At 34.3% G+C, this 14,369-nt stretch overlaps 2 protein-coding genes across 5 annotated transcripts; one reads left to right on the top strand and one right to left on the bottom strand.

Annotated features, from left to right (window-relative positions):
• The first annotated feature begins 3,931 nt into the window (after window positions 1–3,931).
• LOC132270467 (glucan endo-1,3-beta-glucosidase 14) lies at window positions 3,932–8,688 on the top strand. Of its 4 annotated transcripts, none has more exons than XM_059771647.1 (4): window positions 3,933–4,168; window positions 4,999–6,029; window positions 6,203–6,318; window positions 8,236–8,688. In XM_059771647.1, exons 1-3 carry the CDS (start codon window positions 4,111–4,113, stop codon window positions 6,257–6,259), a joined length of 1,146 nt encoding a protein of 381 aa, XP_059627630.1. In that variant the 5' UTR covers window positions 3,933–4,110; the 3' UTR covers window positions 6,260–6,318; window positions 8,236–8,688. The 4 variants fall into 4 exon arrangements, with proteins under 4 accessions (XP_059627628.1, XP_059627627.1, XP_059627630.1 ...); XM_059771646.1 differs by having other exon boundaries at window positions 6,203–6,374; XM_059771645.1 differs by lacking the exon at window positions 6,203–6,318 and having other exon boundaries at window positions 3,932–4,168; window positions 5,005–6,029.
• Window positions 8,689–11,366: 2,678 nt separating this feature from the next.
• On the bottom strand, window positions 11,367–14,117 carry LOC132270464 (probable calcium-binding protein CML48). The gene is made up of 5 exons (XM_059771641.1): window positions 13,685–14,117; window positions 12,806–12,852; window positions 12,063–12,238; window positions 11,943–11,961; window positions 11,367–11,708 (listed from the first exon to the last, which is right to left on the bottom strand). Exons 1-5 carry the CDS (start codon window positions 14,007–14,009, stop codon window positions 11,604–11,606), a joined length of 672 nt encoding a protein of 223 aa, XP_059627624.1. The 5' UTR covers window positions 14,010–14,117; the 3' UTR covers window positions 11,367–11,603.
• Between the last annotated feature and the right edge of the window lie 252 nt (window positions 14,118–14,369).

Genomic DNA, 14,369 nt, shown 5'->3' with positions numbered 1-14,369 from the left:
AGAAATCAAAACATATAATATGTGAAATAAAAAGATTTTGTTTATTACAATTACAAGAAATCTGGTTAATCTACATACAATTACATATTATTAATTTGTGAAATTATAAAATTTCGGGCTTAAAGAGTGTATCAAATTTGAGAGTAGCTATTTTAGAGAAACATAATGTCAAAAGTTGAGGCTTATTTAGTCTTTAAGCAGGACAGCACTAGAAAATGGCTCCTTTCTTTTTTTGTTTATTTCCCAAATAAACCATTAATTTATTTCATCATATCTTCTTTTTGGCTACCTTTTTTGATATATTTATAAAAACAAAAACAGCTAAAGTAAAATTAACAATTGAAAGATATACGGGAAAGAAATAACATATAAATAGTAGCATATTATATATCCAAATTTATGGTACACAATAATTTACATTTTTTAAATCTTGAGTGTGAAAGTTATATTAAAATAAATTATACGAGTGATTCAAAATTGAATAAAAAAGGCAAACTCAGACTCTCGTTATTGTAAGCCTATGGGGTATGGAGGTATGAAGAGAGTCATATATACCTTGTCTTAGCATGCAAAGTTTCAAAGTTTGAGTTCATGACCTCTAAATTATGGTGAAGTAATTTTACCATGACATCAAAGTTCACCAACAAATTCGATGATGAACTGAACCAATCAAACGTTCAACTGAATTCACTCACATTTTAAAAAGAAAAAGAAAAAGAAAAAGAAAAATAAAGATGGTTTAAGGTAGTGAAAATGGGAGCAAATTATGAACGTTAGAATAAGTTGAACTATTTGGATGACTGGTAATGTGTTACATCAGTTAATGATTAATAATTAAAAATACTTAAAACAACATAGTTGAAGGAGTAGATTTAGACTATAGAGTGCACTAGACATACTAAGTGATTGATATGCCTAGAGTAGTAATTCGTTTTGGTGTGTTTTGTTCGTAGCAATACGCTTACGAGCCGATTAGAGTCGACATGAACACGACAAGATTATTACATATGTAAATGACACAATACACATTACCTGTTTAATAAATGGGTTAAGACCTGACCTGACACGATACGAAAAAATACGTTTAAGTTATTTTTAACACAAACATGACATGTTTATTCTACATGTTTAGCTAAATGATCATTTTTGGCATGAACACGACACATTTATCTAACACGTATAGTTAATTGAGGTAAACTGTGTTATAATCGTATTTACAAGGTCAAACATAAATATGATGCGTTTAGTTAGCGAGTCAATCCGTGTTGACGCGATGACGACATAAGCATAATTAGCCCAAACCCAAACTCTCTTATCTCGTGTCGTGTTAGCGTGTCATGTCAAATCAGTTACCCCTAGATATGCCCAATCAATCACAATTCAATGAATTGGTATGCCCCAAGCACCTTAGAACTCCTTTAATTTAGGGGGCAAGTTCAAACGCGCTATCTATTAGTGTAAAATCATAATTTTTTTTAAAAAAATACCATCCGTCAATTTTTTAACAATTCAACTTGTATTATTATAGAGCATCTTGTCCCTTAATATGTGGGAATATACAATATTTCGGGATACTTAGTAGGTTGTCTCTTAATGAAAACTCGTTTATGTTGGAAAAAAAAATATTTTATTTTTATGAATAATGATAAGTAATTCGAAAGTCTAATTTATTAAACAATTTTATGTTAGGAAGAGATGACATCACATTAAATATGATGATGTCACGACTTGTTACTTTTTCTATTATGAGTAAATTACACAGATCTACTTTATAGTTTATCATAATTACATGGACTTTTCGTGTGGTTTGAAAATTTACCCAGACTTCCCTTAAAAATGAAATTATCCTACACAAACCTCTCTTCTGTTAGATCACCAGTTTCTCCATCTTCTTCATCACTAACATCGAGGCTCATGTACTAAATTAAATAAAGTACCCATAATACCCTTATCCCTATTATATATATATATATATAAAATCTTACAAACCCCTTAATAAAGACCCAACTGGAACACCTAAAGTGAAAAGACCATAGCATCATTGTCCAAACCAACCAGAAAAGCTCCATTAAAGAACAACGAATTGAAAAGCTCCATTGAAGAGTTACAACAACCATCTTCGGCGAGTCACCAAGAATTTTAGACTTGAATCCATTGGCACGGACCCAAAAACTAAAATAAGAAAGGATTTCGGGAATCTCCCTCTTCTATTTTCCTTGTATTTTTTAAAATTTTCTAACCTTTAAACAACCCACAAGCCAAATTCAACTATTCACCCCTCTGTGTGCGTGTGTGTGTGTTTTGCCATGGCCAAATCACCGGAAGAAGAACACCCACAAAAGTAAGGGTGAATCCAGAAATGCATAATGGGGTGGACTAATCTATTCTAGGGTGGGCTAGTACTACAATTATTTTATTTTATATTATTATTATTATTTTTTTGGGCTGGGCTAAAAGTACCTCTATTATTAGTATTTTTTTTTGGTGGGTGCCAGTGTACAAAAGTCCTTTGGTTGGGTTGCAAGCGATAGCTCTGGGACTATTTCCCCCTTTAATTTTTCTCGCAGGTATATTTCTATCTGTTTATTTTTTTTAATATCTACATCTATAAAATAATAATATATAATTTATATGTATGTATTGTATTTGTCTATACATCTTAGTTAGGGGTGGCAATTCATGTTCGCGGGTCATAATATTGTCGTATCAACTTAAGGGTATTTTACTAAATAGTTCAACCCGAACACAATCCGTTTAATAATCGTATCAGGAATCCTTAATACTAACCCGACCTGTTAATGACTTATTTACTAAAATAAAATATTATATTATTTAAATTATTAGTAATATTCAATCAAACAATAAGTATTAGAAATATATAAGTTTAAATCGAACCAAATTACTAAAAAATCTTTAATTTATAAAAGAATAAATTATAGATACAAGTTTAGATAGTTATTTTGATACTTAAATAGAAAGTTGTTTATGACACGTATAGTTAAATGAGTATAAACGGGTTATACAAGTTGAACCCTTCAACTCAAATACAATACGATTAACTAAACATGTTAATTGTATCGACCCGTTTATGACTCGAACCCGCTTAACTCGTATTGTGTTTGAGTCGTGTTAACGGGTTGTGTCAAATTTTGTCACCCCTAATCTCAGTAGACACATTCATATTATTTTAAATTTTGGTTCCCTCATTAGAAACACGTGATTGTAGTCTAGTTGTCTCTCATCTGCCTTTTAAAGTGGAACTATTTTGAAATGAAAAGGGTGAAAAGAGATTTGCAGAAGTCCATTATATTTCCCTTGTATTTTTCAGATTTTCCTCTTTTAATTTTTGGCTCCATGGATTCCGACCGATGAATTCCGGTTGAAAACTCCATCATACCACCACCGCCACCGCCAATAACAACGTTTAGCTTTTTGGAGCTCTGTTCGACCCCTCCTACCACAACTTGTTACAATCCGCGTTCGCCCTATTCCATTTCCCTCCTACTTGTTTATGTCTCTCTACAATATTTAGTTCCTCCTCTTTTTCTCTCTAAAAGATTTATATGCTCACACAGATATATAGGTATTTTAGTAATTTACAACAACAATTTAAGGGCACTTCAATAAATTAGCCAGTGCATTTGACAATCTGTCACTACCAAGTAAAGTTTCTAGAATAATTTCATTTTTAGGTGAGGTTCGAATAAATTCTCAAAACAATGAGAGAAGTTAACAGATTTTAAGAAAAATTATCCCTTCTATTATTAAGAAAAATTAACAGATTTTATTGGGAGGTGTAAAACATGTAAGTGTTGCATAGTTTGACATAGGAAATAAAAAGCACGTCGGTTAATCACCTGGGACCGGAAATACCGGCAAGATAGAGACTGAAACTGAATATATAAAAAAAGAGTATACGGCACTGGTGCCATTCCATTCTACTGTATTATCAATTCGCTGCTTTTATTGCAGTCAGAAAATAACGCAGACGCAATAAATCTATATATACACGCACACAAACACATGTATATACTATAGGCGTCATAACATTGAGGTGTCCGAGATATAGGAGAAGAGTCAGAAACGGAAGGCGCGGATCACCGAGCACTAATGGCGGAGAGGTTCCCAATCCTCTTCTCAGCGCTTCTCTTCTTTCTCACTCTCTCTGGTTCGTCTTCTACTTCTCCCTCTCTATGTCTAATTCAATGACTGTTTGGCTGCTAAGAAAATTAAAGAAAAATCAAAAGAAGCTAAGTTGAAAGAATTTAAGAAAATATAATTTTGAAATCTTACTTTTGGGTCTTCAACTCACGTCATCTATGTCAACCAGTTTCTGCGTGATGCCCAATTGTGTGTGTGTGTTTTCTTTGTCTTGGATATATACGAGACATTGAGATATCAAAGATTCAAGTTTTTTATTTTTATTTTTTCCGGCATATTCTCATCAATCAGCAGTATAAATTCCCTATTTAGTTTATGGGTATCTCATTGACATAGTTGACATAGCTAATAAAAATGAACTTCCAGTTGTATCATGAAGTGGTGTGAATTTAGCTCTGGGCTTTGAGAATCAATCTAGATGTTATTCTTGATTATGATTATGCGACTTACATTATTTTGGCTCTAATACTTTAAATTCTTGAAGTTTGATATGGGTTCATTTTTATTTATTTATTTTTCACTTATCATTTATCCATGATCTGTTTTTATTACTATTGATTCTCAAACATTAAATTAATTTTTGTTCCATCCTTGATTTTTTTTTTTTTGGGCATCTTGGATTTGGTCAGAAATATTATTTAACTTTTACTTTTTATTTTCCTTATTAATATCATTTTAGTTAGCTAGTCACTTATCAAAAAAAAATAAAAAATTGTTTGCTAGTCATTAAAATTTATTCATTTCTATATATATATATATTTTTCTTATTCCAATACAAATTTTGATTTTCTTTCTGTTTGGACACATTTTGGCTCCCTTTTCAACTATGTTTTTCAGTTTCAGTTGTTCAAATCCTCGGGGTAGGGGTTGGAATCAACTATGGCCAGATTGCCAACAATCTCCCAACTCCCACCCGAGTTGCCTATCTCCTCAGATCCCTCAACATCAGCAGAGTGAAACTCTACGATGCTGATCCGAATGTATTAGCAGCATTCTCCAATTCTAATGTTGATTTTGTGATTGGACTTGACGACAGTCTTTTGAATATGACTGATCCCATCAAAGCTCAAACTTGGATTGAACAGAATGTTCAACCCTACATTGCCCAGACCAAGATCACTTGCATCACTGTTGGAAATGAGGTTTTATCAAGCAATGATACTCAGTCAATGAGTTATCTCCTCCCGGCAATGCAAACCGTTTATGGTGCTGTTGTTAATCTTGGACTAAGCGAACAAGTTTACGTGACAACGGCACATTCACTTGCCATCTTAGCTAATTCATTCCCTCCTTCCTCGGGATCTTTCCGGGAAGATCTTGCCCAGTACATCCAGCCCATTCTCAATTTTCATTCTCAGACTAATTCCCCCTTCCTCATTAATGCTTACCCATATTTTGCATACAAAGATAGTCCTGATCAGGTTTCATTGGAGTATGTACTTTTCCAGCCTAATACAGGGACAACTGATCCCAACACGAATTTGAAGTATGATAACATGTTATATGCTCAAATTGACGCTGTCTATTCAGCAATCAAAGTAATGGGGCATACAGACATTGAAGTTAAAATTTCCGAGACTGGTTGGCCATCTAAGGGGGATCCCAATGAGGCAGGAGCTACACCAGAGAATGCGGGAATATATAATGGTAATTTGCTGCAACGGATACAGCAGAGGCAAGGTACTCCAGCGAGGCCATCAGTGCCAATTGATATATATGTTTTTGCACTTTTCAATGAGAATCTAAAGCCTGGTCCGGCATCGGAGAGGAACTTTGGGCTGTATTATCCTGATGGTACTCCAGTTTACAATATAGGGTTAGCGGGTTATTTTCCACAGATAGATATAGCTTCAGCTTCCAAGATTAATGTAAGAAACTCTTTACCTCAATTTTTTATAAACGCCATTTATTTTTTTTACAATTTTATTGATGGAGTAAGTTCACTATTGGAGTTTATTTTCTAATAATAGTGAACTTGTTTGCTAAATTAAATAAGTGAAGTGATGCATCTAATGCTAATGTCTTAATTTTGTATTTGCAGGCCTTGTCTGCTGCAAGTCTTCTGATTTTTACCATAGTATGCCTTATCTATGCTTGAAAGCTAGAAAATTTCACCAACATCAAATTGAGGGTGAGGGAAATACAGCGAAAAAAAGAGTTAGTAAAAATCACTCAGAATTTTCTCCCCTATATTTCAAGGGGAGATCTTCTAGGTAATTCCTTATTTCCTTGTATCATTTTATTATTTTTATTATCATTATTATTTGGTTAGTCCGAAAAAAAAAAAAAAAAAAAAAATTGGTAATACATCTAATTTCCTCTTACTTCTATGACCTTGAAGTGTAAATTTCCCACTTGAATAAGATATGGGTGGGGACTCACCCATTCTTGCACTGTTTTTGAATTGGCAAACCGATGATTTTAATGCTGTGACCCCATTCTACTGATCTTTTAAAAAGTTTTCGTGTACTTCATTCCGAAGAGTCACCAAATCCAAAATCACATGGTTATGTCTTTTGAAACATTTATAGGGGTATTTTGAACTCCATATTATCTCTTAGGTAGTATTGGAAGAATTTTTCCACCATACGCATTCACTACCGCTATGTTTGAAAATTTGATTACAGTAGTGGTCAACTGCGTAAACATTCAATTTTGAGAGTAACTCTGTTTTAACATTGTTTATTTAGAGATGGTTATGGGTCTCCATCCATCCTCCTCATCTCCAATAGCTATCATGCGTTTGAATCTTACAGTGAATAATATTCTCTCTGTCTTCAACTATACAAAAGTCCAAATTGGCTTCTATCAGGGAAAGGAAGCTGCCATCAGAGTCCATCTTTCGGCAATCTGCTTCTGGATTTTTTTAATAATCGGCAAAGTTGAAAGCTCATCAGTTCTTTGTCTTCAGCTGCGAGCTTATCTCTGACAATGATTTCCTATTGTCCTCATTTTTTTTTTCCCTTTCTTTCATTTTCTCCTTTCCTAAAGGAGAGAATGTGTTTCATCAGCCTTGGGGTGCAATATTTTTCAATATATTCTGGTGTCATACCAAGTTAATATCAAGGTTCAATCAATCTATAATCTCCCTTCCCTTCATGAAGTAAATATCAAGGTTCAATCTATTAGCAAATTATGATTCCGGATCAGATTATTCCATGTTATTGGCTTTGTAATATCTATTGTAAAATCGAGAAATTATCAAACCGTAAGGTGTTTCTTGGGGTAGCTCTTGTAGGAAAGACCTTCCAAATCCCTTTTGTTGGGTGAAACTGTCATTGTAAATTATAAAATTGTAACATCAAAAGATGCTTGAGCCACAAAGTTGCCTTGGGGCTTTCAACATCATGGAGCCCATGCTTGCATAAGAGTATTCTTGCACGAGTATGCTCCAAAGACGATAAGATTGACAGACGGGCGAATCCACTAGACAGGTTCACATAGTGACTGGCTAGCTACCGCAATATCTGATACCAAGTTGGTAAAACATCAAAGACTTTTTTATTTACCAACCATTTTTTCCCACCATTGTACCAATGAGAACTTGATCCCTCAACCTCTCCGGTAGGAGGAATAAGAGAAACAAGCAGAGACAAAAACCCTAGGTGGTATGATATGCCAACCTTTAGAACGTTATCTCTTGCGTGGTCCCAACAACACAATGGACCTTCTAACCCTTGTGGTTCAAGACTTCTGCATCATTATGGATTTAGCTAATTGACATTAATTGGAACCGAGGAGATCACATAAATATGGTTTGAATTGAGGAAACATTATGCACTTCTATGTTGGTTTGCATCCAATTCTTACAAGGGTCCAGCTTCCATTTTAGTCTAAATATCTTAATTCGAACCATTTATTATGCAGTGGCCGGTAGGCCATATTTTGCAATGTCCATTTAAGATTTTAAATCAACCTTGCTTTGGATATGTACTTATGTGGTAATACTCTGTTCAAGCTCCATGGTTTTTTCTATGATTATATTTTCAGAATATGGCGGTAAGATTTTTTTTATTTCTTGATTATTATTATTATTTTTTTGGTTTAATTAATCCGATGCTTCATTCTTTACAGGGAATCAACCACTGCATAACTTTCATTTTCGTCAAAACCGGTGCCAGATTAGAGCTTTTTTCCTGTTTACTTCATTGGATCCATCATGTACAATGAGATTTACCAAAATTATTTACTTCAAGATCAAGAAGGCCTTCTATTTAAGAGGTAAATTCATCTAGAGACTAGAGAATAAAAAATTAAAAAAAAAAAGGTAATAAAGTGAAACCCATTGCTGGTAGGACTATGATAAGGGAAATAAATTTCTTTAACAAGCATTTTATAATGATTATCTTATTTTTCCTGAATTATAATGATTATCTTAGAGAAGATAGAGAGGGCTTATATGATTGTGTCGAGGGTAGCAAATGGTAGGGGTAGAACTTAGTGACTTCCATTATTATTGTTTTGAATTTTATTATTGTAAAAACTTGTATAGCCCAAGTTGAAAGGGAAAATATTGTTTTGATATTATTTTCTGTATTTCTTTTTTTCCTTCATGGTTCTGTTGAATCTTATCTCCAATTGATTACTGTTCACTTCTTGTAAAACAAAGAGGAATTCATTGTAAAAGATGATAATTCAGGGATGACAAAGTGGTAATTTTGATGTTTGAAATTCAAAACTTCCCTAGTCAGGTGTCTCATATAGCCGTGGAACCACCTGGCTAGTTGGGTGTTGTCAATTGTATCATTGCTCATTAATTGAAAATCCAGAATTCTTGGAACTTCATGTTCAACTTTTCACTCGAGAAAAGGTTATAGTTTTATTCTTCAGCGTTATTTGATGAGTGGCGATACTTAGGCCGATTTGTTAAAGTGAGTAGTTATCGTATCCGATAAGGTTTATGCCTTTCTTTTGCGCTTGAAGAACGACCATTCTGAACATGGGACAAGCTTTCTTTCATGGTTTTTCATGAAGTACTTGAACATCTATTGTCTATTGGGACTGGTTACTTACATGTGTGTGGATTGAGTCAAATCCATTTAGGTCCATTGAATTTTTAGCCACAAAACTATCGGTTCCGTTGGTGTGAACTGTCCTTCTCAAAGGAGAATTGAGCAATTTGAGGAGTGACGTGAGGTGACTCTGTGTTCGTACTGCTTTTCCTAATAATAATAATAATAATATAATATTAAATAATTATATAAAAAGTTCTGTTGCGTGGATTAGAATTTTGGGTACTAGTTTTGAATATACGGCATTGTTTTCTAATATATACGCACTTGTACAGACTAAGACATGTATATAGGCATAAATTTTACACGCAAAAATGCATAAATTAAAGCGTTTGAATCTATTTTTGCTCCTTTTTATTCGGTTGGATGGATGAGGGAAAAATATACTCATAATTTACTATATTTTGGGTCTAAGAGAAGGGAAGGGAGTTTAAATTAGGATATTAGTAATTCACTTATTTTTTTCATTTTTTCTTCTCATATTTGGAGGGATGATTCAGCCCTTCTATTTATCCTTTCTTTCGTCATCTCTTCTTTATCAAATGAAGAAAGTTTATTCATTCTTTTTTGTCTTTCTTCCAAATCTCTTACTTCTTTTGTACCGAACAAAACATAATTTTTTAGTGTGGAGGAAAGTCACATAGATAATTTGAATTAACCTGAAATCAAAGTTCGAGTTTAAAAGTAAAAGGATGGGGTGAGTTCGGGTTGAGAAAGAAGGGTTAAAGATAGAGTTTGGGTCAAATGTTTTATGTGTTGAATTAAATTCACGGTGTACCTGTAACTCACGTTACTCAACCATTCCACACGAGTTGCAACCCTAGATTTGAGTGAGGTTATGGTCAGGAATAAATCCGTATGAAAAGATCAAGATTCATGCAATCCGCTTCAAGCATTTGGACCCTCATTTTAAAAAAAAAAAAACCATTAGTAGTACTACTTCATGATGCCTCCTCCATGTGAGATTGCTGGAATTGGGTTTTAATCTTCAGCATGTGCATCACATGTATCGGATAGTGGTCATCATCTTCATGTCTTTATTTTTGTGTGCATGACCCATGTGGTTTCATAAATTCAATTGCCTATGAATGTATCATGCACATTACTCATTCATCGTCTTGTATGTCTACAATGTAATGACTTGTTCTGTCAACTTCGATAATTTATTTCATGCTCAGAATTGTCACATGACTTAGCTCACACCTTCAAACTCTTTTATGCTTCAACTAGTTTTTTTTTCAACGTACACAAATATCGTGGAGCGTCCGGATTCTCTGTTGTAACGTTTTCAACACAATTAAACTGTCAAAAAAAAATAGAGTACGTTATAAAGAATTAATTAGTCAGTTGGGTATTCGAGAGACAAAAACTCGTTAATTTGATGAGTCATTTTGAATTATTCGCTTAATTTTTGATGAACTTCTTTTCGCTTTCAGCAATTCATGGAAGAATGAATCGGGGAAAAACTTATGACTGCAACAGCTACAAGAAAAGACCTCATGATAGTCAATATGGGCCCTCAACACCCATCAATGCATGGTGTTCTTCGACTCATCGTTACTCTTAATGGTGTAGAGAGAGCTTTCAACACCAATTTAATTGTGTTAAAAACTTTACTCGCAATAGTGGTTTTTTAACATCATCATTTTGATTTCCTGTTGCCTTAATATGACCGTTGGTTGAATATCATCATCATAGTCCTGAGTCCCCACCGCAATTACGTGTTTTTCACATCTTAATTTTTCACTTCTGGTTGCCGTTGCATGTCATTATCATAGTCCCCCACCACAATCATGCTTGTTCAAAAAATATACTAGAAAATATAATAAATTTTACAAGTAACCCTTTTCTAATTCTCTGTGAATATACTGGACTAATGTAAAAGAAAATAGTTTCAAAACTAGCATAGTAGCCAAGCACTATCAAACATTTTTTGCCTTAAAAAAGATAAAAAATTTCTAGAGGATGAGGCCCAAGTCCTAACCAAAACTTATATAATTTCCTCGGAATTTTTTTTTTTTTTTATAAAAATAATATATATATATAAACTGCCTCTTTCAATATCAGCCCCAATTAGATGACTTTCTCAGTCACATATTTTAATTTGAATTCAACTGTAATACAATAGATTAAAAAAAGTTCAGCAAGAAAGAAGGCTCCCCAAATGACATCAGTGTCTTGTAGAAAGTTCCGTAAAGAAAGAAATATATTATTCAATATACATACACAAATCTTTTCCATTTCACATACACTTCCGTATACAAATTTTTTCTCATGAATCACGCTAACATAAGCACAAACAAATAAAAGATAATTAAATGAATAATATATGATACAGCTCTATGATACAAGAAATAAAATAATATCTCGCTCAAGAATAATAATAATAATAATAATAATAATAATAATAAAATTATAAGAGCAGAGCTACTATGCTACAAGAAATGGAATGATCATGGTCAAGAATGTGTCGTAAGTAAGTGTTGCCGAGCCAGTATAACGCGTATCCTTCTCCTTGAACTTCTCTGTCAAACCCTGAAATTGCATTATGCAGAAATCATATGAGAAATAGCTCTCATGTATTACATGTATATTCATTTGCAAAACATGTTTCGAAAACGATTGTTATTTTCGTATCTTTTCAGAACAAGTTAAGCAAATTTATATATTTTGAAAAAGAAGAGCAACGAAAGAAAATAAATGGATTCATAGATAGGTTCAAAGTTCCAAAGGGATTTATGGATTAAAGACCGAGGTTCATTTGCTCACCTTCACAATCATCCCACACCTGCATATATCCAACAAAACACATTTTTAGAAACATTGCCACATCTCATGTTCTTCTGAAACACTTGCCTTGAAGAAAAGAAAGGGCGGGAGGAGACTTACTCAACAAAACTGTCAAAATTCAGTTCAACTCTCCGGCCGGTTCCATCGTCGTATCTGGATATCAGAACTTGAAGAACAGAAGCTGGAACTGCAAATCCAATACTATAGAGAGCATCCCTTAGCTCCAATGCATCAATTTTCCCGCTCCTGTCTCTATCGAATCTCTCAAAAATGCCCTACAAATGCATAAAAAGGGAACGTGGATTTAAAAGAATGTAAAAGTTATCCAAAGTGAATTATATAACATCTAAAAAACAAGAACAAGACAGATACGGGTGATGGATGAAAGGAAATTCGCACAATTTTAGCAACTAAAATGGCATTTCTGTGATTAGGTTGCAAAGATTAAGACATTCTTCCAACAAATATGTGCCTGCAACAGTCGGTGCTGATACACATTGCTTAAATGTACAGCTAAATAGCCTTAACGAAGAAGAAAATTAATAATAATAACACTAGTCTAGTTTGCTTCCACCGAAAATTTCTTTATTGCTCCTGAAAGAATTGAAAGTTTCTTCAATAGAAAGTCATTATTAATAATAATTATACTAGTCTCATTGAACAAGTGTATTGTATAAGCTCAACTACGCATATGTTCCACTTAGTTTTCTAGACAAAATCTTCCAATCGAAACTACAGTGACTCTTCTTCACTGATCAATAGAAGTTCACTCACCATTAATCAATTTCTAGTAAATAGATATAAAGAAAACACATGAATGAAAAAGGTACAAGATTACTCACCCGCCATTGACCGATACAACTCCACAATGCAGCAAACTCTTTAGGACCTGAAACAGGAATTCAAAATCTTCAAAAATTGAGAAAAAGAATAACAACAATACTCAATGAGTTGTCAAATAAACCCCTAAATGAAACAAGACCAAATTTAAATGAAACTTAAAATTGATCACAAATATGCTTGTCAAAATAGTGGCAATAGCCCTCGGAGGCTCGGATGAGTTGGCAAGGGCTTGGCATTGGCTTCAGCCTGGCCAGCGTTCGAACCTTGCTAGCCTCCCTTATCATCCCCAACTTAGCCGGTGTATTCTTAGGGTGCGGTTATGCACCTTAGGCTTGTACCCTAAGGTGAGTTTCGAATGGACCCTGCCTAGAGGAGTTCTCGGCTAAAAAAGAAAAAAAAAAGGTTGGCAATACTTGACACTATTACAGCTGCCCCAATCCTTATAGAACGTACACGCATATAGGTAACAATCAGCCCCTTGATTAGACAGGCCAATTTAACTGAACACGTTTTCAGCCCCTTGATTAGACAGGCCAATTTAACTGAACACGTTTAGTGTTCGTGTTGGAAATGGCTATGTCGACACGAAAAAAATGAATTGCCACCCAAATAGTATGTGCCGGCTTATATGCATATACACATACATGTATGATATACCTACACTGTAAATTCAATTGGAGTTCATTTTTGTTGTTGTTGGCAAAAACGAATACGACAATGAGACCAAATTCCATCAAAATTCAAGCGTAAAGCAGAGCAGAATAATTTTTTTTTCTAGTTTATATAGCTGAAAACCCACAAATCAAGATTGTTCTTCATTTGGGTTTCCAGAAATTTCTAGAAAACTGAGAGAAACAAAATCATTTAAAAAAACTGACCAATTCTGAGAGAATCGTTCGGATTCTTGAAAAGAAACATGAGCAACCGGATAGTCCGAAGGCTGAACCTCTGATAATGAGAAGAGAGAGCTCGCTGCAACTCTGTCTCGTCTATGAACCCACTTCGATCATTGTCCACAGCCTGGAAGGTCCGAATGATATCCGGGTGTGTCCCGGGTGGAAACGAAGGATACCCATGTGATGAGACCGACCCGTAATTGGTCTGATTGTAGTAATTTGGACGGGAAGTCCCGAGTGACTCGGGCATGGGTGGCGCAGAGGGAGAGAAGCTTGCGTAGGAATAGGATTGAGATGGATGAGTCATTGAAGGGGAGTGTTTGGTAACCGAGAAAAGACAAATTGTGAGAGAAAGCTGTGAAAATGTATTGGTATTTTGTAGGGAGAAAGAGAACGAACATATAAATATGATAATGGCGGTTAAGGAAGGGAACGAAGAAGGATAGCGCTGCTGACCAAGTCAACACGTGCCACTCACACGTTTGCTTTAGAGTTTCAGTTTGACTGGAGTCCTAAATTATTTGAATTGTTTACTATGTTTCCTTTGGTTGGGGGGGATGAACATCCCTCCTTGTTTCCTTCCCCCTCCCTCCTTGTTTCCTTTCTAATTTAACTTCTTTTTTTTTTTCCTTATCAATTCAATTAAGTTGTTTGATCGAATAATTAT

This window comes from Cornus florida, unplaced genomic scaffold (assembly GCF_030987335.1).
Source record: "Cornus florida cultivar Cherokee Brave unplaced genomic scaffold, ASM3098733v1 CherokeeBrave_3.0.0_Hap2_Chr08, whole genome shotgun sequence".
Classification (NCBI taxonomy): Eukaryota; Viridiplantae; Streptophyta; class Magnoliopsida; order Cornales; family Cornaceae; genus Cornus; species Cornus florida.
The sequence above is the reverse complement of the archived record's forward strand: the minus strand, read 5'-3'. Positions and strand labels throughout refer to the sequence as shown.

Bases quoted from the DNA above. Each gene is read 5' to 3' on its own strand.
- LOC132270464 (XM_059771641.1), bottom strand. From the start codon at position 14,009: ATGACTCATCCATCTCAATCCTATTCCTACGCAAGCTTCTCTCCCTCT. The intron at 12,853-13,684 runs GTCAGTTTTTTT...TTCCTGTTTCAG, and splicing joins GAACGATTCTCTCAGAATTG to GTCCTAAAGAGTTTGCTGCA. The intron at 12,239-12,805 runs GTGAGTAATCTT...ATGCATTTGTAG, and splicing joins GTTGTATCGGTCAATGGCGG to GGCATTTTTGAGAGATTCGA.
- LOC132270467 (XM_059771644.1), top strand. From the start codon at position 4,111: ATGGCGGAGAGGTTCCCAATCCTCTTCTCAGCGCTTCTCTTCTTTCTC. The intron at 4,169-4,998 runs GTTCGTCTTCTA...TATGTTTTTCAG, and splicing joins CTTCTTTCTCACTCTCTCTG to TTTCAGTTGTTCAAATCCTC. The intron at 6,030-8,235 runs GTAAGAAACTCT...CATTCTTTACAG, and splicing joins CTTCAGCTTCCAAGATTAAT to GGAATCAACCACTGCATAAC.